We start from the raw sequence: 23,641 nt of genomic DNA, 5'->3' as shown, positions 1-23,641 counted from the left end.
ATTCACAGTGGAGAAGGGTGGGGCAACTTAAAAAATTTACCTCTCATGAGGGAAATACCCCTGTGGGGTGGGCCACCACTAATAATAGAGAAGACAATGATAGACGGCAGTAGCCATTTTAGGTTTTGTTTAATTCCTATTATTCAGCGGTTAATGTTACCGTTCAAATTTTAAATCGAAAGATCTAAAGTAATAATCTCACTCCCGTCTTAAAAACTTTCTCTCTCAAGGCCTTCCTCCAGAACAAGGATCCACCACTGGAAGGATCATTGAACCTTAGTCCCCAGCTCACAAACCTTATAAATCCCATGCCAAGATGTCTCCTAAGTAGATGACATTTTAATGATTACTACAGGGAGTTGGGAACTATTGCTTCATCCTCACGATCAGAGTAATTAATTTTCTTAACTACCAGGCCAAATTCTGCCACGGGAGTCCAGTTGAGAAATTTCAGGCCCATAGGAAGTACATTAGCTCTTCAAAGTGATTAGGGTGCCATTTCAAATACACAAGCAAAGGAGCTCTTAGGTTTCTGGCTTATTTCAAACAACTTGCAGCCTATGTCCCTCAGGAAGAAAAAAAAAGGAAAAGAAAAAAAGAGAGAAAAAAGAAAATAACAATTTGCACAGGTTCCTCATTTTCCAGTAAAAATACCCACGGCCTGCAAATCGTTGGATATCAGGTATTGTGGTTGGATGAGAGACCAAAGTGTACAGAAAAAGGGTGGAGTGCCAGAAGACAGCACAGAAAAACACAGCCTGCTCCAGTGCACACCAGAGCTGGGCATTCAGAGGTCTGACGGAAGGCAGAGAGCTTCACTAGTCAAGGCTCTTGACCACCAGAGAGAAGGGCGAGGGCTCATAGGCTTTCAAGTCCATTCTTCAGCTATGTCTCATCTTTTTCCCCCCAAAAAGCCCACAGTGCCATTGTAAAGAGAGGGTAAACGAATTATTTGCTTATCATTGTTTCCTCATGCAACCCTTATTTCTAGGTCATCATCGTTTGAGTTGCCTCTGACATGCTTTTGTAGAATATTTTATTTAACATCCATGAAGACCACAGAGAAGCTTTAAATATCAGTTTACTCTCACAAAGTAGCCACAGCTCAGATGTTTCGCCTTTCAAGGAGGCATTCAACTGGCGTGCTTCCATGAGATTTGTCTATTCAGCCATATCATTTTTTCACCTTGGAATTCTATGAACAGCTGGACGATTTTCTTAGTCAATGCAAAAGGGAAAAATTTTAGCTCCTTTCAACCCATTTTACAAAGTGCAAGTCTCCTATGTTTATTTGCATCTAAAGTCTCCAGCAAATATATTCTTCCAAGGCTACTTTTGAAAATTAATGAATGACATTATTTCATAAATCCTCTCTAAAAGCCACCCATTTCTAAGACATTTTGACTTTCTCTGAACAATATATACTTATACGGGAATTGTTCTTTTATGTCCCCCCCTCAAAAAATTTGAGATTGTTTTGGCTTCCAAAATGCATGCCACAAAGTAAATCTGGCTGCCGAGTTCAAGTTATCTCAGTGGAAATACTTTTGTATTTATTTTCTAAATTTTCTGTAATTATCATGTATTACTTTTATCCTGGAAATAAAAATGTGGGAAAAGACTTCAGCAATAGCTAGAACACCTTACTAATAGTAATGGCAACAGGAATTCCAGAACTTCAAAGGGTCGGTGCCAGTTCTAGTTGGATATGTAGTTGATAGGACTTCTAGGAGTGTTTACACTGGGGATTTGAGGCATAGGGTAAGGCCCTACTGGCTTCAAAATATCTCACTTACCAGGCTTCCACAAAGCCAGTGTGCTGTTCTGCCTGGCAGGAAATTCTTACTGTGAGAATCATTCTGATAAGTTAGACGACAAGGCAAGAGAACCATCCCAAGGAAACTGCTGTAACTGGGAGGCTCCAGACAAGAAGCACAGGAAGACCTATGCCTATCTCCAACCTCCTTATGCCTGCCTTAAAGTAAGGCAGACTAGATTATCTTATCAGCAAACTACCACTTCGAAGGTGAAAACAGTTGGATCTGAGAACACAGGACACGATGCGGATCAGGTTGATGGAGAGTTGGTGACAGAATTGAGTTGGACTGGGGAGTTTGCACGGAGACTGGGCACAGCATGGAGGTGTCATGTGGTTTGTCAAACCGGCTGAGTCAGGCTAGTATAGAAACTCAGGTTTTGGAGAAATATTCTGTGGTGAGTTAAGGAATTTTCGGGAAGCCAGGAAATTTGGCAACCTAGACTCTGTAATTCTTCCTATATTTATTTCATTAAAAATTATTTTATATTTCTCTATAAAAATCATACATTGTTGATATATAATGTTTATCTGGAATCTAATAGATGCTAGGTACCGTGCAAGACTCTTTAAAAGCATTATTCATTCACTCCTCATCACAGAAGTAGGTTTTATTATGATCTCCATTTTACAGATGGGAAAAAGGAAACTTAGAGTTAAGTGACTTGTTCAAAGTTACACCTCCAGTCAGTGGCAGAGCCAAGCCTCACATTCAGGTCTGCCTAACTCCAAAGCTATTCCCTTCACCTGTTCTCTTAACCTCAGTGTCTCCTTCTACACCATTGTTAGGAGAGAAAAAGAAACACATGAGGAAAAACACCTCTCATAATTCAACAACTCTAAGAAAAAAATATTAACATCTCAGCAAATATCTTTACAGTCTTTTCCAGATGTACAATTTTTTCACATATTTATAGTTATACTCTTTTTGAGTATATAAAATATTGTATCCCTTACAATATAAAATATTGTAAGACTTTAACTTAACACAAGCACTTCCCAAATTAAAAAAATAATTAGCTATAAACTACATTTCACTAGGCTGATATGATGTACCATATTCTATATAACCTTCCCCATCACTGAACACGAAGTTGTTTCCAAGTTGCCACCAGTGCAAATAGTACTGTCATAAACCATTTTATTTGCATAAACTTCCCCCCAAACCCACATTACTTAGAATAGAGTCCAAGCAGTTAAGATGACTAGCTCAAAAGGTATGAAGATTTGAAAGGGTTTCATTCTTGAGATGAATTCCAGATATGGCTTTCCCGGCACGCTGGTTGGTACATCCCAACCAGTAGCACATAGAGGACTTCATTTGATACACACTTGCCAAAATGGGATTCATCCTATGTCATCAGTTTTCTATAACCTCATCTTCCTCTTTCTCCTGTCTGCATTTGCAAAATGGAGAAAAGTGTACCCTTTTAAACAATATCTTCTCTTGCTTTTTTTTTTATTGCTGTCCAAGGGATTATTTTCACGATTACCCAGCACTGAAACCGCAGACTTATTTCCATGACTGACTGGATATAGGAGATAAAGAAATGAAAGAAATAAAAAATTGTGTGGACTTTTTCTTTGAAAAGTTTCAAGAATTGGACCATTTGAGGTTCATCACTCCAATCTGAATACAAATTCCACGTGGCCTCCTGGGTTCTTTTCTCTTTCTATCTCGTTCACCCTACACTCTGTTGTCAGACGGCTCTTTCATAAACACTGACCACATCACGCAATTGTCTGATAGAAAAAGTTTCAGTGGTTCTCTGTTTCTTATGTAACTCTTTTGCGTGGCCCTCAACCCCTGACTATGACCCATCAGCAAGTACACTTTATTCTTTTAGGTCCTCCTTCCCGTTAACTTCATCTTGTTTTGCCTTCCTGCCTTTCCAAAAAAGCAGTCTATAGGAAAGTGCATTTGACACTTATATTTTATAGAGACAGAACTTGCCATTTATATGATGATTCAGAAGGTACCATAGGACCTTCCAGTATTTATCACTGTAACATCAATCTATGAAAGTGGCTATTAATAAAGGTTTCCAGTTGATGGCGTTTTGAGATGACAGCTTATTCTGAATTTCTGGTCTCAAGCTATCACAGCAAAAGCAGAGAATTTGACCTTGAGTTTGATCAGGAATGAGGACTCTGGACTCTGAGACTATTCAGCCTGTGCAGCCATTGTGTAATCTTATGCTTAATATAATCACAACCCTTTAAAAATTCCGGCTTTTGTGGACAGGACTTGCATCCACCTTCTAGTCCAACTGTGCTGTAATAAGCTTTCTCAGTTAGCAGTTGCTCTGCTTTCAAGGGAATGTTTGTTTAACTCAGAGCTCTGCAAAAATGGAGCTCTACTCTGCTGGCTGTAGAGTACGTAGGTCAAGTGGAATTTTTGGCACTTCATTACATTCCCTGACCCTCACTAAACAAACTTCAAAATATATATATTTGCAACAATTTGGAATAAACACTACATACAAGTGTTGACGGTAGATTTTCTGAAGAACTACCAAATGCATCAAGACTAAGGAAAACATTCTAATGATTCTTTCAAACATGAATATATTTAAATTCTCGTTAAACAATCTTCTTATTTAGTCTTCTCAGGCTTTGATGACATGCCACGATTGGCTGTTTATCAAAAACTTAGCAAGAAATGCTTAACAAGATATAATCATGTGCACACACTTGTGCATAATTAAACCCAGTTTATAAATCAGTGCAGGGTGGAATATGGTCACACTACTCAAGAAAAGTTGGTGGCTAGCAAATAACACTTTTCTCTCCATCTATAATGAGAAAGCTTATAACGTGTGAATGCTGTGAAGGTGATATAATAATCTGATCTTAAATTTTAGTTAAAAACATCTATTTCCCTCTCTAGTGAACTGAATGAAAGTTCTAACAAATTTAGGAAATTAATTTAGATATAAGAAACACGATCAGGCATTAATTGTTAATACTGGGATTGTGTGGCACGAAGGTGAAGAGTCTCATCCTTTGAAGATTTTTAATTGAATAGATTCTCATCTGTGTGTTTTATTTTTTTCAAAGGAGGATTTAGCTGACTTTCAGTTTTTTCATTTTATAGCTGTTCTTCCCGTTGGGAAAAAAAAAAAAGGAATAATTGAGACTGAGTAATGGATATTTCTCAAGATCTCCAAGACTGGGTATTGCATAGCATTAGAGAGTATACTTTTCCATTTGTTTTATGACTTTGTCCAGTTAAAGTTACTGAGATAAGCACTCTAGTATTTACTTGTAACTTGAAACACCTTTCATGGTGTGTCTGGATCCTAAGGGAAAAGAATTAACATTTGAGGAATGCTTACCTTGTGCCAGGCATTTTATATGCATTATCTCATTTAATTCTCATAACCACAAGATATGGTTGATATTATTTAATCCGATTTTATGTGCCTGAGATCATAAAGGGAATAAAGTATAGAACAAGAATTTGACTCTAGATCTCTCTTTCTCTTTCTATTTCTTTAAAAGCCCAAGATCCTTCCACTAAACCACACTGGGTTTCCCACTATAGCTAGTAAGTAGAGGTGACAAGAAGGGACATTCTAACAATAGGGGATGTTCTGAACTTTGACACAAGTTCCCCTCTGGGAGTAAAATAAGAAAGAAACTAATATAATGAGTTAGGTTAAAATGTGTTACCTAATGCAGTGACTGGTTAAGCAAATTATGGACTAATCCTTACTGAGGAATACCATGTCATCATTAGAAAGAACCAGATAAGTCTGTTTAATGAAATGGAAGGCTGTCCATGAGTTGCAAAATAGTTGCAGAACAATGTGTACAGTATGATATACTTTAACACGATAAACAACCATACACCCATATGTTTGCATGTGCTTAGAAACAGGTCTGGAAGGATATATATAAAAATGTAGTCACTTCTGCTCAGATGGCTAAGAGTGACTGGTAAGCAAATTTCACTTTTTAATCTATATGCACCACTATTGCTTAAATGTTTTGCCTATGCAATTGCATGTATTACATTTACAATTAAAAATCATGCAATGGATTAGTTGAATAATCTGCAGGAATGACTCGAACCAAGGAATGGGTGATTAAGAAGATTTAATCTCACAAAAGCTAACTACCCAATCTATTTGGCTTCAACATTACTATATATATATGGTGAAAGCTAAAACCTCATCGCTTGCATTGCACTCGTCCTTATCTGAAGAAGGTGTTAACAGAAGGCAAATGAGTAACAGTCATTTCGAACTTAACATGTTCCAAATGGAGCTCTCCAGTCTGCTCTTCCTATTCTATAGGCTCCTCCACCACTTTTACCCATCTTTCTTCATGGCTCTACCATTTCCTCACTTGCCACAGCCCAAAGCCTAGGAGGCACACTTGATTTCTCCTTTCCCTTCCTCACTGCTTCCCTACCAGCAGCAAATCCAATCTGACCCATCATTAAAATATCTCCCTAAGGGGTCCACTCAAGCCACCATTATCTCTTGCCTGGACCAATATGATTGCCTTCTAATAGGTCTCCCTGGTTTCACTTTTGCAATCCATTCTCCACATGGCAGCCACAGTGATCTCTTATACTCCTTCAACTTAGCACTCTTTGTGGTTTTTCACTGTATTTAGAATAGAATCTAAATCTCTCACTGTGGCCCACAAGAACCTACATGATCTGATACTGTCCTAATGTCTGTGACCTCAACTCCTACCACTACCCCACTAGTTCCTTCAGCTCTAGCCATCCTGGCCTGCTTTCTGCTTTTCAAATACATGAAGTTCTTGGGGTCCACTGGGTTTTTACACTTGCTTTTTTTACTGCCTGGAATACTCTCCTCTTAGCTGTTTACACATATGGCACCTTATCGATCTGAATCAATGTTTTATAGATAAGGAAATTGGATTTCAGAGAGTTTAAGTAACTTATTTGTGGTCACAACACTTGGCATATGGTGGGGCTAGGTTTCAAACTCATGTCTGAACCATTTCATGCTCTTCCAATTATAGTAGATAACAAAGAAGGCTCATCCCAGGGCTCTGACTATGGTTCTAACAATCAATTAGCAAAGATCTACTTGTTGAAAGGCCAGGAAAAATAAATTCATTCAGAAGTTCCTTTTGTAGGTTTCCTTTCCTACCTCTAGTACATTCTGCAGCTTCTGCAGGAAGACTTAGGTTAGCTAGAAGGGAAAATCTGAGATAGATGCATGTGGAAACTCTTGTCTTAGAGAATTGAAATTAAATATTGCTCATTTAGGAAATGAGTATATGACAACCAGAAACGCTTACAACTTACTTAGTTAGGTGTCCAAAGAGGACTTTCATGGTGTCACGATTAGGTGGAGGGAGTTTTTGTACAAGAGACTTTATAGTTTCAATTCTTGTGTTGTTGTCTTGCTTTTCTGAAAAAGAAAATAAATTAAAAATCAAGGTTAGAAAAGTGTGAGATTTCATAGGTACATGAGGGAATTTTCTTAGGAGAATTTTGGACTAAGACTTAGCAATTTAAGGTCCTAATCAGCAGGCAAAGGGAAGAGGTGTACTCAACATCGCTGTCATGGAGTTTCTTCATTTTGACTCAGAATTACATCATGGTAATACGAAAGCAGCAACAGTGTGGCTTCAACACGATCTTCCGGTTAAGATCAGGTATTGAATCAGTTTGCATAAATGTTTTACTATTTTACAAGCTGTGGTAGGGTGAATAATGGCCTTTCAAACATGTCCATGTCCTAATCTCTGGAACCTGTGAATTTGTTAGCTGCCATTGCAAAAGGGACTCTGCAGATGTGATTAAGATGGGGAGATTACTCCAGATTATGTGTGTGGGCCCAGTGTAATCACCAAGGTGGTTAAGAGGGAGATCAGAGTCAGGGATAGAAGATGATGTGACAAAGAAAGCAGGAGAAATGGCTATGTGATGAAGGGCCCTGGGCCAAGGAATGAAGACAGACTGTAAAAACCGGACAGGGCAAGGACATAGAGCCACCAGAAGGAGCACAGGCCTGCCAACACCTTGATTTTTGCCCAGCGAAACTGATTTCAGACTTCTGACCTCCAGGAATGTAAGATAAATTCGTGTTGTTTGAAGCCACTGAGTTTGCGGTAATTTGTTACAGTGGCAATGGGAAACAAACACACAAGAACACACAGTGTGATTCAATTACAAATATTCTATTGTTTACTTGATCTTGTGAAAGAGTAAAGAATTTTTTTTATTACTTCTATGCTATCCTTTCTCCCTAACACATTTTGTTTTTGATGTAAAATAACAAGGTGCAAAAAAATAAAAATTGAAAGCTTAATACCTAGTCATATACATCTAAAAAAATAGAAAGTTATTCAAAACTACATATCACATAGATTTCTTCCCTTCATTGTGTTTCTTTTTTCCTTTATGGGCATGTATGGCATAGTAAGAACTGAGTTACTCAGTATGCTTGAGAATGCGTCTTACCATAGTTTTAACCAGGGCCTAGAACTGTACTTATTTATTGAACTTAAACATTTATATACACTGATTAGGTACCTTTCCTTTCTATTCTTTATCTCTAAGTTCTAGCACAGAGCTTCTTATGATTCTAAAGAGGCTTCTGCTGGAGAAGGTGATATATGAGAATAATATGTCAGGCATACACCCACCCAATATCCATTCTCTACTTCCTTAGCAAGACAATGCCACTGTTTAGGGAATGGCAGTATACCCAGCTAAAAGAGGCCATTTCCCAGCTTCCTTGGCAGCTGGAGTGGCCGTGTGACCAAGTCCGGTCAGTGAGACTTAAGTCAAAGTGCTGTATGGGACTTCTGAGGAGGCTGTGTACAGGGAGCTGATTTCGCTTTTTAGCCCTTTTACCTTTCTGCTCCTCAGAATGTAGATGGAATGGTTGTACCATGAAATGACCTTGAGAACTGAGGCCATGCAGAGTGGAACACACAGCTTGAAGAAGCTTCTGTGAATCTGTGAAGCAGTCAGACCAGTCCTGTACTGCCTATCTCTGGGTATGTTTGACATAAGAAGATAAGTCCTTGTGTACTGAAGAGTTTGAGAATGGCTCTCTAATACTAAAGCCAAACACAGTTCCTAACATGATGTACTTTCAAAAACCCAATTCATAATCACCTGTTATTAGGTATATAAACTTTATATAGTGGGGTAACAAAGAGTTAGTTCAGAAACGCAGGTTTTTTTGTTTTGTTTTGTTTTGTTTTATAATACGCTGTTGCAAAAGAAACTTTTTGTAGGGAATCATAGGAAAATGTCCTGCAGAAGATGGTATTTGGCCAAAGTGGGGTTGGGGCAGTCTTCCTAGTAGAACTCTGCTTGGAAGCTTTTCTTCTTCCTCCTAAAACCACAAAGGCCTATCAATAATGCCTCACACAGTCAAAGCTTTGAAAAAAATCGCAGTTATTCTCAGAAGAGTTCCAACAGAATATGGATTGGACAACTGCAAGTGAAACAGACAAAAGGGAGAGAGAGAAAAAAAAAAGAAAAGCCACTTGCAACATCATAGCCAACAGCAGATCTAATCTTTCTGCCAAAAGGGTAGAAAGCCCCCTTGTAGCTCAATGATCGTAAGAAACCGTGATCATTCATAGGACCAGTTGGAGCCTATGGGATACCAGAAACTCAGAAAAAGAAGTAAAACAAGTCAATAAAGATGAGAGTGAAATCAGAATAGTATGCTCAGGACAGAGCTAATGGGGATAATTGAACACCTTGTATTCAGCCATCTGAAGCTAATATCACAGACCAATGACATATATACACATAGATATGCATACACGTATACATATATATACATTTGTATATTCATAAGGTGGATACATTCTGCATAGTTTGGCATGATGCTAGTAGTATAATTTACCTGAGGATCTGGTGAACCACTTGGTTCAAGTAATAAAGATGATATTGGGAGGAATGGGGAGGGGAGAGGGACAGGAGGGGAGGAGAGAAGACCTTTCTAATTTCACTGAAATCTCTGGCCATAGTATGACCAGGTTAATGGCTGAGTCTCCAAAAAAGGGACCAGTTGACATTGACAACTACAGAAGTAGCAGCCATAAATTAAGCTTGACAGATAATTAAGAAGAGAGTGGTCCAAATGGCTACATCCAGCAAACCTCAGTTTTAGGGAGGGTTTCAGAAAGGTTGAGGGTTGCTTAATTGGAAATATTTGAATTTGCAAGGTCACTGCCATGGTGCTTGGGCAGGAATTAAAACTTTACCAAGTCTTTTCAACCACCAGATAAAAGAAATGTGAACTTCCCTAAACAGAGTCAGTTCTCCCTCTTCTGTGTTCCATTGTGGTTAGAACATTCTATTTATACAACACTCCACATGGTATTTCTGCTGCCTGTCAATTTTCCCCCATTAAACTGGGCATTTTCCTATAAAGCTAGGCAGCTCTTATACAGGCATATAGTGGATTAAATGAATGAATTAGTGAACAAATGAAAGACATGAACCTGGATTGGAATAGACAGACCTTTGATTTGAATTCTGTAACAGCTTTTTATTAGCTGTGTGGTCTTGGGCAAGTTTCTTACTTTCTTTGAATAATATCATCTAAAAGGCTAGTTTTATGGATTAAACAAGATAGTATGTAACGTACCCAGCACAGTGACTAGTAAAAAGTAAGTACTCCATAAATGTTCACCCCCTTTCTCCCTTCCCTTTTTCCGAGGCCCATGCTGGGTCTGGTTCAGCCTTTATTTTCAGCAGTAAGCATGCTATCTGGTTGCAGTGAGCATTCAAGATATAGTTGCTGAAACTTGAACTGAGTTGGTGCCAGTTGGTGCCAATACAATTGCTGTGGTAGCCAGACATAAATACTTTGTGATAGGCAGAGAGACTGATGATCTGATTGGTGAGCAGTTCAGTTACATATAAGAACTCTTATAAAAGTATATAGTGGTTCCCATATCTGCTTATGAGAAATGTCCTACATGAAGAATATTTTACAGAAATATTTTTTCTTTTTCTCTGCTTTCACACATACTTGTGGAATTGGACAATTAAATATTGGTACATACATGTTTGTGGCTAAGTTATACTTAAGTAATGGAGGGGGAACTGGACAATGGCTTAAAGAGGGCTGAAATATTATTAAGGAGCAATAGTTTATTTTTCTTACAACATAATCAGAACAAAATGTTTGAAAAGGTTATAGGAAAGCAGTGGTTTCCCATTCAAATCAATACCACACCCACTCTTCCATAGCTTGTAAAATCAGGAAATAACACAAACACTTCTAAGTGGAGGAACATCTAAAAATACAATTGGATATACTAAAATTGAAATGACACCTTTTCAGATCTGGTTTATTGATGTGTCATATTAGGAGCTGGAATCATCATACATAATACAGGAGTGGTTAATGAGCTAAGATTCATACACAGCTTGCTAAAGATGTGTCAACGGTCTTCAACTGATTCAGTGAGCATCTGAAAGACAGCATTTTCTATTGACATTTCTCCAGCATATTTCTCCTTCAGCATATGGTTTCTCATTATTGTGAAATATTGAGAGTTTTAAGAAGACTTTGAGATATCTCTCTCTGACTTTTATGTTATGACTAAAGGTGGAAAAAGGAAGATTTTCTACATGGAGAATTAGAGAATCTCTTAGGTAAATCGTATACTAAGAGACTTATACACCATTCTTCCAGCAATAATAAACTCCACAATTCTTTCCTTTTTCACTCACATTTGCTCCCACCCTCATTCCCTTATGATTCATTTTTGTATGTACTCTGTGCTCTTTAATACTTCCATTTTAGTTCCCTACCCATATCCAATCTCTAAGCTATGAACCCACAACTGCATACAAAACCTTTCTGTAGTACTTCCTTTTTGCCACCCAATAGTGGAAAAAAGTGGATATGTAAAAATATACACAATGTGCATGTACATATTAAAATAGTAAACTCTTTCTTACTAAACGCCCACTCCTCACCTACCTGGCCCCATATTCTCAAACTACGCTGCTCAGTTACAACTGAATTCTGTTGTAAATGAGCTTCTTCAAAAGCAACTCCAGGCTACTCAGAGAAGCAACATCTCCTACATGATTTGAAATAGCTTTTAATGTTATATAAGGACGTGGCTTTATAGTTTTCCCTTGATTCATGGTTTTGAGGACACATATTTAAAAATATGGTTTATGATAGTTACATTTGCATTTATCTGCATGAAATGTTGCTACTAAAACAAGGACATTTACAACCAAATGCCTTTTGCAAAGAGATAAGATAAAGTTGTACAATGATGGAAAGAGTTCTGTGCAGTGCAGAACCCTAGACCTGATGACCCCTGGACACTTTTCCGGCCTTATCATCCATGTATTTATTATTCTTAACTTATTTATAGCCACATGTTAAATCATATTTCAAAATTAATTCTGCTTTGTTATATAGGTTCACTCAGAGGAAGAAAAGACAAGATTCTCCCAGAAACCAGTGTATCGGAGGTACTATTCATTCTATTTATCTGTAATTCTAAAAGGACAACTGTACTCCTTTGTTTTAAAGAGGTCAGCAATATCACAGCTGTTCTGCTTCTCAAAGTTATTCTGGAATGTATAATGCATCCTGTATGAAAAAATGGTAGTCACTTATATGTCAGGGCTATATTTGGAAGAAAGCAGTTTAGTTTCTACTCAGTTTATACTTTTTGTATCATGACCATTTCAGGATTTAGAGACTGTCCTGGCTTATAGGAGGAATGAGTATCTTCAGGGTACGTTTTATTTGTTTCAATGTACCTAATGACTAGATACAAATCTTTGAGGATATGCCTTTTAATTATAAAACTTCAGTTAAGTGTTGAGGAATCAACCAAGGCATGGCAACAATTGCTTGATAAATTTCTTTAAGTAACTTATATTTACCTGAGGGACAAACACTCAGGCACAAGTTCAAGGCTCATAAATAGACATATACTTTAAACTCATGTTATAAAGTAAGAGAAGCGATATATTGTGAAGGAGTCTGAAAGAACTACATTAGAATTCTTGCTGTACTGCATAATTTGAGGCAAGTTGCTTGAACTCTTCACACTTCTAGTTCCTTATTTAAAAATACAAAAAAACCCATATACATATGTTGTAGGATTGTTCGTAGAATTAAATGTTTCAGTGCACACAAATGCACATAAAATAAGTGCTCATTAAATGTAAGTCCCCTTCCCATTAAAATCTTTCTTTGGAATCATCCTCTTTATCAGTCCTGACACATGATTGCTCATAGTTCAAGCTTGTTTCCAAAATCATAGGAAGCCATAAATTTCATTCTTTAGTACCCTTTCCTAAAAACAGGAACAGCCCTGTTCAGAACTAACTAACAGAGTATGTGTTAGTTTTGTAAATACATAGAATGCTGTCCATTATCAAAGAGTGTTTGGTTATAATTCATAAGTAGATATAGTGTATCATAAATAGAAGTGTCACTGTACCATAAACAAGGAATAACCATGGCCTTCAGGCTAACCTGTGGTTGGCAATTTGCAACTTTTCAAGACTCTGCCCTCCTCCCTCCCCTCCAAACCAGAAAAGCCAAATTTTATATTTAATTAAAAGGAAGGCACAACCTCAATGCCTGCAGGTACCTGGTAAATTTGACTTTAGGTGTTGATAATCTATGTCAAAACAGTTGAATTTGAGAACAGAGGTATGTAACTTGCAGAGCAGGAACGATGCAGCAGGAACTGAATCTACTTGACTGAGGTTAAGATTTCTTTCTTTCCCTAGTGAGGATTACCTGAGAATTAGACCGAATCAACTCATTGACACACCAGACTTCTCTTGTATTCATAGTTTCTCCTTCCAGGAGATGTTAATGTTTTGTCTGATTTTTGAATAAAGAAGCCCTTCTTAGGAAGACGTTTAAAAATGGAAATAACTCTCCATAGCTAATCAATGTTGGTAACAAAAATACTCTGGCCAATTGATTGCCATAAGCCCGTGGATTCTTTAACCTGTGAGGAAAGCTTCAGCATCTGGCCAGTTTAGCATCATTTCCAGAGGCCATTTCTGGTGTCTGTCCAGGAGGAGCTAGGCCATCAGAGCATGCTGTTAGGAGCAAACCTAATCTTATTTTAAGTGCAACCTCTATTTCTTTCTACCTCTACTCCTACTCTCTGGCAATAAACAATTAAGGAATTATTAAAACAACAATAAATTGATCTATTTCTTAAATAATTTTTGAAGTGTTAAACATATGCATAGATATACGTGATTGAAAAAAACAAATATATCATGGCCTATTGCAACATAGGCCTACGTGGCAGATACAAAGTTGGTTCCTGTCTTCTGTCATTTTACAAGCCAGAGGGGCAGATAAAATATAAAATGTCATAAGAAATGTTTAAATTTAAGACCTATTAAAATATAAGTATCTTATATGAAATTTATATCTTTCTTCTGACTGAAGGGCTCCTCTAAGATGATCGTTAAACTCAAAAGCTTCTGAGGTGTTAGCTCGTTATACCAAAAGAACTAAAAATAATTGAGAAATGCAATTACTATCAAATCAATGAATGTAACATTTTATTTAATTAATTTCTGAAGGCCTTAGAATTATCTTTCTTAACTTCTTTATACACCCACAAATACATTCAGGAAAGTAATAAAATCATCTTTTCTTTTTATGTAGCTGTTTCTATGTTATTCTAGGGTCTTCTGGAGCACTGACCTTACTTTTGAGGGCAAGTTTGGAAAAAGTATTCAAGTTTAGGCTGTAAGTAACTTTTATTAAAGGGTATTGCTTTGGTGTATCAATTTTAGGATGATAACAGTTCCTAAAATTCACCAACCTGAAACTGTCTCTTAAACCAAGCTTCCTCAATTTTGCAGCAACGCCCCTCTTTGTCTGAATTGAAGAGTAAGATGATGGCTGACACCCCAGCAGCAATCTTCACAGGAAAAGCATGATTGTACTGCCCTCCCTAGAATTTCTTGTTTTCAAAGTAATTTTGGAGGTGTCATGGTGGCCAAGTAATTTCTGTGACTTATAAATGATACTAATTCGTCCTCAGGCCATAGTCGGTGCTAAGAAAATAAAGCTCACTAGTTTATTTCTTTGAAACTCAGTTCTGTGAGAATTTTCTTTAAACTATATTTATTCATACATATCTGGTTTTACAAGCTTTTTTTTTAAAAACAAGTCTTACAATTTTGAGTCATTGGACATCTTTCTAATCATAAACCAGCAATTCATTTTAAAGACTCAAGTAGCTATTTATACTAAGCATTATTTTTGTACATTTTCACAAGGGTGGAAATACTACAAATACCTTTCTGGATTTGAAGTTTTTAATATAAGTGTTTGCCTCTTTCCATTGGTAGACAAATTAAATTTATAGGAGATTTAAATAATCTCACTTGAAAATAACTAAGATTAGTCACACAATTAGGAGAAATGTGAACTAGGACATGTATTTCTCTGTCTTTAGGTTAAAAATATTTTTTAAAGAAAGCATATTAAACTTTGCCCATAACTATTCATTTTGAACAAAAGACCTCTGAAGAAGAGATAATGTTTAGTATAGTGGACTGTTTCTCAGGTCAGTTCATTTGATATGGCCACACAGTGACATTGGAAGCAAGGAAGAGTTAATAGCACAAGCATCAAAATCCTTTAAGAGATAGGAAATAAAATAATTTTATGATTCAGCTTTTTTTTTTTTTAATTGTGAGAGTATTGTAAAAGAAGAAAAACAGGCAACATGTGGTAACTTTAGTCAGCATTTCTGAACTGGGAATGATAAACACCTCTGCCTGGCTCTGGCATTTATCAGGACTGAGATATTATTACCACATAGAGTCACAGCATGGTTACTGTTATCATCGGAAAAAAGAGCCAGCTAATCTTAATGGTTTGTAAAGCCGTTACCTGCACTGGTCTGACATTTATCATGATCATTTTACCACATGGGTCCTACATAGCAAAGGTCTTTTATCTGGAAGGGACATCACTATGAATTATTATTTGCAGCTAGGTAGAAAATTGTATGTTGTAGATACCTTTTCTCATTATAAATCACATAGTCACATTTCACCATTTCCCCCAGAGAGCTGCTGAGCCCAGGTTTTTTGCCACAGCTTGCTTTCCTCTCCCTCTCTCTCTTTCTTTATAGTTTCTTGAAAATATTAGCCATTTTTCTCATTAACATCCTTAATATAATTTTTGAAGAATCACATAGGCGAACATATGGACACACTCTCATTATAGTTACAGGATTTTCCTTTCCGTATAGGGCTGCACAGTACTTTAGAAATTGAAGTTGATAAACTGTCTACTTTTTTTTTTTTTAATGCTTATTCTCTGTTCTGTCTTGGTGGCCAGACTTTTTTCTGTTCTTGACCTTGTCAGTAGAATATTTACCAGTAGATCAGACAAAATTTCTGATGCTTGATTTGAAATACTCAAAGCCCTAGTGCCATTTCTTGCCTGAAATCCTTAGCTTGGAAATGTGTTCTCATGAGGAATAAAATATGGTTTTATTTTGTCAGATTGTGAGTTTTTTAAGATTCTGTTTTAGTAAGTTACAATGGAGCAGAAAGTTCCTCCAACAAATTTGTTTAAAAAGATGCTTAGGTTCTATCCCTAACTATCTATGTCCTAATAACATACATTAATATATAGTATAGAAGAAATAAGGATATTAAAAGGTACGATGTTTTGAAGCATGGAACCAAGTCAGTAAAGTGAAATGCATTACTCTGACAATGGAAAATTGCAATGAAAAGCCCAAGTTGTTTACCACGGGGAAGAAATGAACAAATACTCTCTTTTAAAAGGATTGAGACAACTAATCTTCTGAAGGAGATATTTATATATTTTCTTCTTTCTCAAGTGTTCCATTAGGAATAAACAAGCCAGAATTTCTGCACTTTTATAATGAAGAGAGAGGAGAATTCTTTGCCATTTTTGCATTTAGGAAGAAATGTGCAAGAAGAATGTGACAATTTAAGCAAATCAAGATTGTTTCAGATGGATCACAAACGGGACTTTGTGGGATATTTTATACGAGCATGTGAAGCAAACAGTAAATTTGAAAGGAGGATTTCCTCAATGGTCTAGTTGCGATGTGTTTTCCCATTTCTTTGCGTGTTTAAAAGAGGGTTGGATGTGGTATTTAATATTGCTTCGACTCTTTTGCAAATGAGTTCTGGAGAAATATTCGCACATGAAGGAAAGCTGATGTGCTGTAGTGCTGACAGCAGCTGGGGGGATATGAACGAAGAAACCGGATTCCCAAGCCTGGATTTAGTGAAAATAAACACCTATCATTCCATTTAAAAAAATTTACCATTTTAAATATTTATAGGCATCAATAGCAAATCACTCTCCCTTTGAAGAAGCCAATATTTTTCTCAAATAACTCCATTATTGGGGGGGGCACTGATAAAAACCTTCACCTGACATGCAGTACTTTTTACAGTGATATGCATTAGTAGTTTGCCTCCCTTGTTAGCTTTGGTTCAATATTAATTTTTGTATTATTACAAATTTCCTCCAAAGGAAACAGTTTCTGTTTCAGAGACTCGTGAGACATGCTTGTATAAATTTGAGGGTGGGGGTGGTGGTGGAGGAGGTCACTTGTGAAATTCACTTGTACTTTTACAGTTCAAAAGGAGTTGCACACATTTTGGGTTGGTTGTCTAAAATTTCATTATAAAGAGATGGTCTAATATTCCAACACTGCCTTGTCCATCGATTGAAAGGCTACACTGATTGGAAACAAACAGACAAACAAGCCCCTTTATTCTTTTCTATTTCAGAATGACTCTTTTGTTCTAGTTTAACATCATCTTGCCATTATTGCCTCCAAATGCTGTAACCTGGGAGCATTTACAATAATTAGTGAGGGGTTCTGCTGCTTGGATTTTCCTCCTTTTGGGGGGAACTGGGTGAATTGTTGAGTGCTAATGAAAGTCGGAGACTTTTAGCAGTGGTTTGAGCCAGGCACAGCGCCGGCAGAGGCGTTAAGCTTCCCACTGTGCTGCAGAGCAAGCCACCCCGCTGTTATGTTTACCATAGTTTTAATGTCTGTGAAAAAATTCCTGATGCAACCGAATTATGTTGTGCCCTCTTGTTTATCTAACTCCACCCCACCCCCCAATTTAGCAGATTCCTGTTGCCCCTGCCTGTTACAGAAATCTCCTTCCCAACTTTGTGGCAGTCTTACCACTTCCATTCTTGCTATGAGAACCCAGCTGCTTTACAGTCATGTCTGGAGGATCATACACGGTTTATCTAGAAGTTTCCGGAGGATTACACGCACACCTTGCTCTACTATGCCACCTAATAACAGATAGCCTCTCCACTGCATTTGAATTTCACCAGAGGTAATGTTAAAGCATCAAATTTAATCATCTGGCATTGACAATACTAGCTTAAAATGCAAATGTACTTGGTGAAATGCATTGTGTCTTTAAAGAAATCTATTGCAAGACCTCAAACTATCACTGCAAACTAAATACTGTGCTCTGAGATGACAACAACCAATCTTATGATTTGAGTTGATTTATTCTTTGTCTTTTTCTTAAAAATTACCTCAAAGAAAATGACCATTCCATTATATTGCATGTTGATAAATTCACGGAGTGTGATGTATAATGAAGTTTTTAATGAATATTCATACAACTCTTTCAATACATTAACAGGACTTAAGACAATGAGGATGCAACTCATTCCCATTTACATAGTGGAGGGAAGTGGAATTAATAGCATAAACAGCACTTGGAAAAGTTTAACTTTAATGTATCAAACTCCAGGTGCCAGAGTTTGAGGAAAATAACCAATAATAGCCATTTTTTACATATTTGATGGGACTGATTATGCAATGTGCAACTCTAAATGGCTTATAGCACATTGTAGCATGGTTCCATCCCATTGGCTACAGTAGGGTGCAGGCAGATGGATGACAGTGACAGGGAGAGAAGTGCTTTTGCTTAGCCGTGCGTTAAGATACCATCCAGAAGCTCTGTGCACTGCAGACACTTCATTAGGATGCCAGGATAATGGTAAACTACCACTCAGAGTGACACCCCATTTCCTGCTTACTGAGCGCTCCAACCTCGGCAGATGTCAACAATCTCACAGTGCTACAGAGCAGACCTAACTTTCCAGCCACTTTGACTCCAATTTTTCCCTCCTAACAGTGCCATACATTATGTGCAATATGTAACGGCAAACACCTCGCTGAAAACAAAATCTGCCCAGTTCGTTATGACTGGAGTGCTTAATTTTTTTTTTCTTTTAAAAGATAAGGGACAGTGAGTTAGGCAATGTCCATTCTCTATTTTAACCTCAAAATTTCTTGCTATGATTTCCATTTGCTAATCAGTTCAAAGTGTTAATTGTGTGGTGAACTCTGATTAATGGTAGTTAAACTCTGATCACAGGGGATATGACTGTTTCTTTTAATTAATGTCCGTTCCAAAGGTAAGAGATCGTGGAATTCTTTTGTCAAGGATTTTAGACTTAGTTTTGGTATGGTTCTTAGTTGTCTGCCAAGAAAAGGTTGACTTGAGCATCTGGATGATATTTCCTCTGCAAATGTATAACTTGAGGCCATTCGCACACCTCCTTACCAGCAATTCAAGCCAATAGAAACTTTTTTTTTTATGGTGTAAAGTCCAAAATTCTTTTTATAAAGAACCAAGGTGTGGTTTAGGTAATGCAAAAAAAAAAAAAAAAAAAAAAAAAAAAATCCCTCAAATGGAAAAATAATATTTTGAAATCTATCATTACGATAAATGATTGATTTACATTTTGTGATTCTAAGCATCTTCTTAGAAGCTCAAAGGACCTTGCAAATTGCAGGACTAAAAATAAATATCCTCCTCTCAGGCCTGTTACCATTTCCAGGTAAAGACGCAAATGTAAAGAAGAAGTTATAGGCAGAGGTCACAGTCCAAGGGAGAATTTGAATGCAAACTTTCAATGTGATGTCCTCTAAAAAGAGGTGATGCAAATCTAGAGTTTTGGCTTAAAATGGCATCTTGTTGGCAACACCTAACCACCTCTTGGAACTTGTCACTAAATATACTTGAAGATAAAGAAAATAGACTAGAATTCTTAAAATAAACAGGAACTGACAGTCAACATGGTGACAAAAAGTTAAGAGTAATTTCCTTCAAGACAGATTGAACTTAGTTGGAAAATGCCAGTGGTGGGGCCACCTGTGTGATTGAACTATTGAACCAGAGAACCTGCCTTTCTGAAAGCAAATAGAAACACCCTTATCTTTCTTCAACTGTCTGATTTTAGAATCAAAAACTCAGGGTCTATGCCAACCCAAAAGACTGGGCAGCATCCTCTTTCCTACACAGCTAATTCCATTGAGTAGTGTGAATACTTTCCTTCTTTCCTTTCTCACCAGTATTCCCCCCTTCTAACTATAGATGAAGACTTCTCTTTACCTGCAATAATTTAGAGATAGCAATTTCCATAAAATAACTGAGGAGGTTGAAAGTGGAAGGCAGAACGGATGCCCTGATAATGGCACATATCACCATAGGAATTGTGGTCCCTTATGTAAAATATAGCTGGCGTGGGGACTGGCAAAATTCTATTAGGAATAAATTTTTAGAATTCTAATGTTTCATGTATTTCATCTTTTAGAGTGCTAGTGAGTTAAGGAATATGGTGCAAGAAAATTCCATGTCAGGATAGTAGGGCCATAAGACAATAATTCTTATTTGCTAGATAAGAATTAATATAAGAGCTGTGATTACTAATTAGTCATCTGGGTATAGCTCCAAGACAAAGATTACACTAGAACTGAAGCAGAGGGTAAAAGGCAATATGCACAGAATGTTGGATACATTTCCTCCTTTTGAGATGAGTAAACATAACAAATTTACAATAATGCATGACCCATGAAAAAACTCATTTCCAATAAGAGAACAATGCTCAGAAGTGCAAAACTCTCATGATGACCACGAGACAATTAGGAAACCATTTAGCATCCTGAATAGAATTTGAAACATCAAGGAGTCTAATGAAAAGGATCAGCAAGCTATCGGGAGACAACAGGGTAAAAGGAAAAGCTACTAGGATAAGATGATAAAGAGATAGATGGTGAAGAAAGTGTGAAAACTGAAAATGCAAAACAAAATTAAATTTTGCATTAAAGGCCAAATTGTCATTGTAGAAAAATTACGTCAGTGATATGGAAGACAAACTAAAGAAGCTTCTCCAGAATGTGGAAACAAAAAACGATAGGAGGAAGACATGTTGGAAGTCAGAGAATTGAGAGATTATCTAGAACTTGAGGAAGAAATCAGAACATCTGAAAAATATGCAATAATCAAGGACAAAATTAAAGAAACTTCTATGAGTGAAAAAAGGTATCTCAGTATTAAAAATGACAGTTTCTAAGAAAACATCATGAATAGATACAGTCTTTTGATATATTCTGGCAAAACTTTGGAATGATCAAGATCAAGCACTATCCTACAAATATTCAAACAAAATAAGACTAAATAAGTAATCAGGCAGACTTTCCTAAGACTTATCTCACTAAATTCTAAAGTAAAACAAAGCAGTATCTACTGATTATATGGGGAAAAAATTGTAGCCCTCAAACTGTGTGAACACTTAAATTATCTTTTGCCTGTTAAAACAACAGAAAGAGTTTCATCTATGCAAAGATCTACAACAGCACTGCTTTCCTGAAGAGTTCACTTGAAGCTTTATGTGAGCCTACCAAGTGATGAATCTGAATTTGTAACTCAAGAATAGAGACATTATAAACAAAACTAAGTATGTTCTTTACTTATTTGGACCCCACACTTGGAAGACCCCATTGGATTATTTCTCTCTGGCTTCCATTTTGTTCTCTGTACCAGGAAATGAATTTCTTGTGGTCCACTCTTCACTGTTCAGGTGACAGTTCTATTGACATACGATGATCATTTCAAATGATGACTGTGCTATTCAATTCTGGTGTTTGCTAGCAAACACCATTATTGGAACATTGCACTGTTGCGTTACTAAATAAATTTTTTCTTCTCCTCTTAAAAATCAAAGCTTCAGTGAACAGCAGAATGGTTACTCCATTGTTAAGAATCTTTGGTAGACATACTTTATATCTATACTAATTTTATTGAAAAAACTGAGTCTAGGGACAATTAAAGTGTTAAAGACTAAAAAATCAAGTAATGATAGGTATTATATATGAATTTTCCTATGTTACCTATGTTTTAAAATTAAGTAGGCTAGAGAAAAAAAAAAATGCAAATCAAACAGCTCAAAAGGAAATATCCACAAAATGTGGTGATGAAATTCAGAGTGATTTTAATTTTCTTTGTTTTACTTTTATGTTCAAGTTAGCGTCAATAAATATTTATTAGTTTTATAATCTGTTAAAAGAAACGATGTAAAGTAAATTTGTACAATTGCTTAGATACCATATAATTATAGCTTTGCTAAGCAGTTAATTAAAGAGACTAGTAGAAAATGTACCAAAATATTAACCATGGTAAGTAATCTTTGAATAACAGGAGTATGGATGATTTTCTTCCATTTTCAAAATGCATTTTCCAAATTTTCTATATTGAGTATATATTATCTTGATAATAAAAGTAATTCTCTGTGTTCAGTACAGATGATAAACTTTAGTTGTTTTATGACACAGAAAAATAAACTATTTTCACAGATCAAACCATTTCTAGGAAAATAATATACTAGAACTTTCCCCTAGGAATTTCTGTTGCAGTTAATCTTTTATTTAGCGAATATATTCCAGAATCAAGAAAGCAAAGTCAGAGTTTGAGACTTTCTTCTCACGGGTGAAAATATTGGGTGTAGGGTACTTTCAGGGAGAGTAAAGAAGACATAAAATGCCGTAGAACTACATATTTGCAACCTGAAGAAAGACCGAGGGTCTTGCAGTGCTGTGTATGTAAATACATTCTAGTTCCATATTCTAGTTTCTGATCCTTCCTCAGTCAAATTCTTTTCTTAGGGAATATATTGCCTATTGGACTGAACCTCTGAAGAGTGGAAAATAAAATCTATAAACACAACATAAGTTCAAGGATGAGACTTCATGGTAATATTTCTAAGTCAAGAAATAGGCTACTATACATCTTGTAATGAAACACATTTTATTCCCATACCTACTTCTTTAAGTGACGTCAATTTCTCTTTTCTTTTGGAAACTACATTCGTAAACCTTCCTCTATTTGTAGAGAAAGGTCAAGAAATGAAGTAGTGTCTGGCTAATTTATATCCTTAAGCTTTACTTTTGTCTCAATTTTTCTATACGTATTAGATGCCCAATTAATATCCGTTGATTAAATCACCCGGATAACTGACTCAGTTCTTCAGTTCATCTTACATGCATAATGAGCTGAAAAATTATTCTGTAGAGTTAGCATCAGCAGTTAGCTCCCAGTTCTACTAAGCAGAAACACAAGGAACCAAAAGTTAAATATTCTGAATGCAGAAGTTGTTGGACAAACAAAAATTAAATTTGGAAGTTTAAATTCTTTTCAAAATTGGTGTTAGATTGGAATGGACCACTAATTTGGAACCATAAGAAGCCAGTATGTCTGGAATATTTGAGAGAGCCCCCTGTTGGTTAATCTTAGAAATGCCTTCAGATGACCAGACATATTTAAGCATATGCAATGGGCCATATGACTAAAAGTGAATTGGGATGGGGGCAAAGTCAGCCCCCATATTTGATTAATATCATTTTCAAAATAAAATATTTTCAAAAACAATCATTTTCTCTTTTAAGGGATATAAAAAGGCAATATCAATCTCCAATAAATAGCTAGAAACGTAAGCAATAGGGAGAATGTTTTAAACA

General features: G+C 36.5%; 1 protein-coding gene across 2 annotated transcripts in view; it reads right to left on the bottom strand.

The window, feature by feature from the left end:
* ARHGAP15 (Rho GTPase activating protein 15) overlaps positions 1 to 23,641 on the bottom strand; it is a 588,967-nt gene that overhangs the window by 49,888 nt on the left and 515,438 nt on the right. For both annotated transcript variants that reach the window (XM_058548899.1, XM_058548898.1), the window contains one exon: positions 7,110 to 7,215. In XM_058548899.1, coding sequence (XP_058404882.1) covers positions 7,110 to 7,215 — 106 coding nt within the window. The remainder of the gene's footprint in view (positions 1 to 7,109; positions 7,216 to 23,641) is intronic.

This window comes from Diceros bicornis, chromosome 10, assembly GCF_020826845.1.
Source record: "Diceros bicornis minor isolate mBicDic1 chromosome 10, mDicBic1.mat.cur, whole genome shotgun sequence".
In the NCBI taxonomy this organism is placed as follows: Eukaryota; Metazoa; Chordata; class Mammalia; order Perissodactyla; family Rhinocerotidae; genus Diceros; species Diceros bicornis.
The sequence above is the reverse complement of the archived record's forward strand: the minus strand, read 5'-3'. Positions and strand labels throughout refer to the sequence as shown.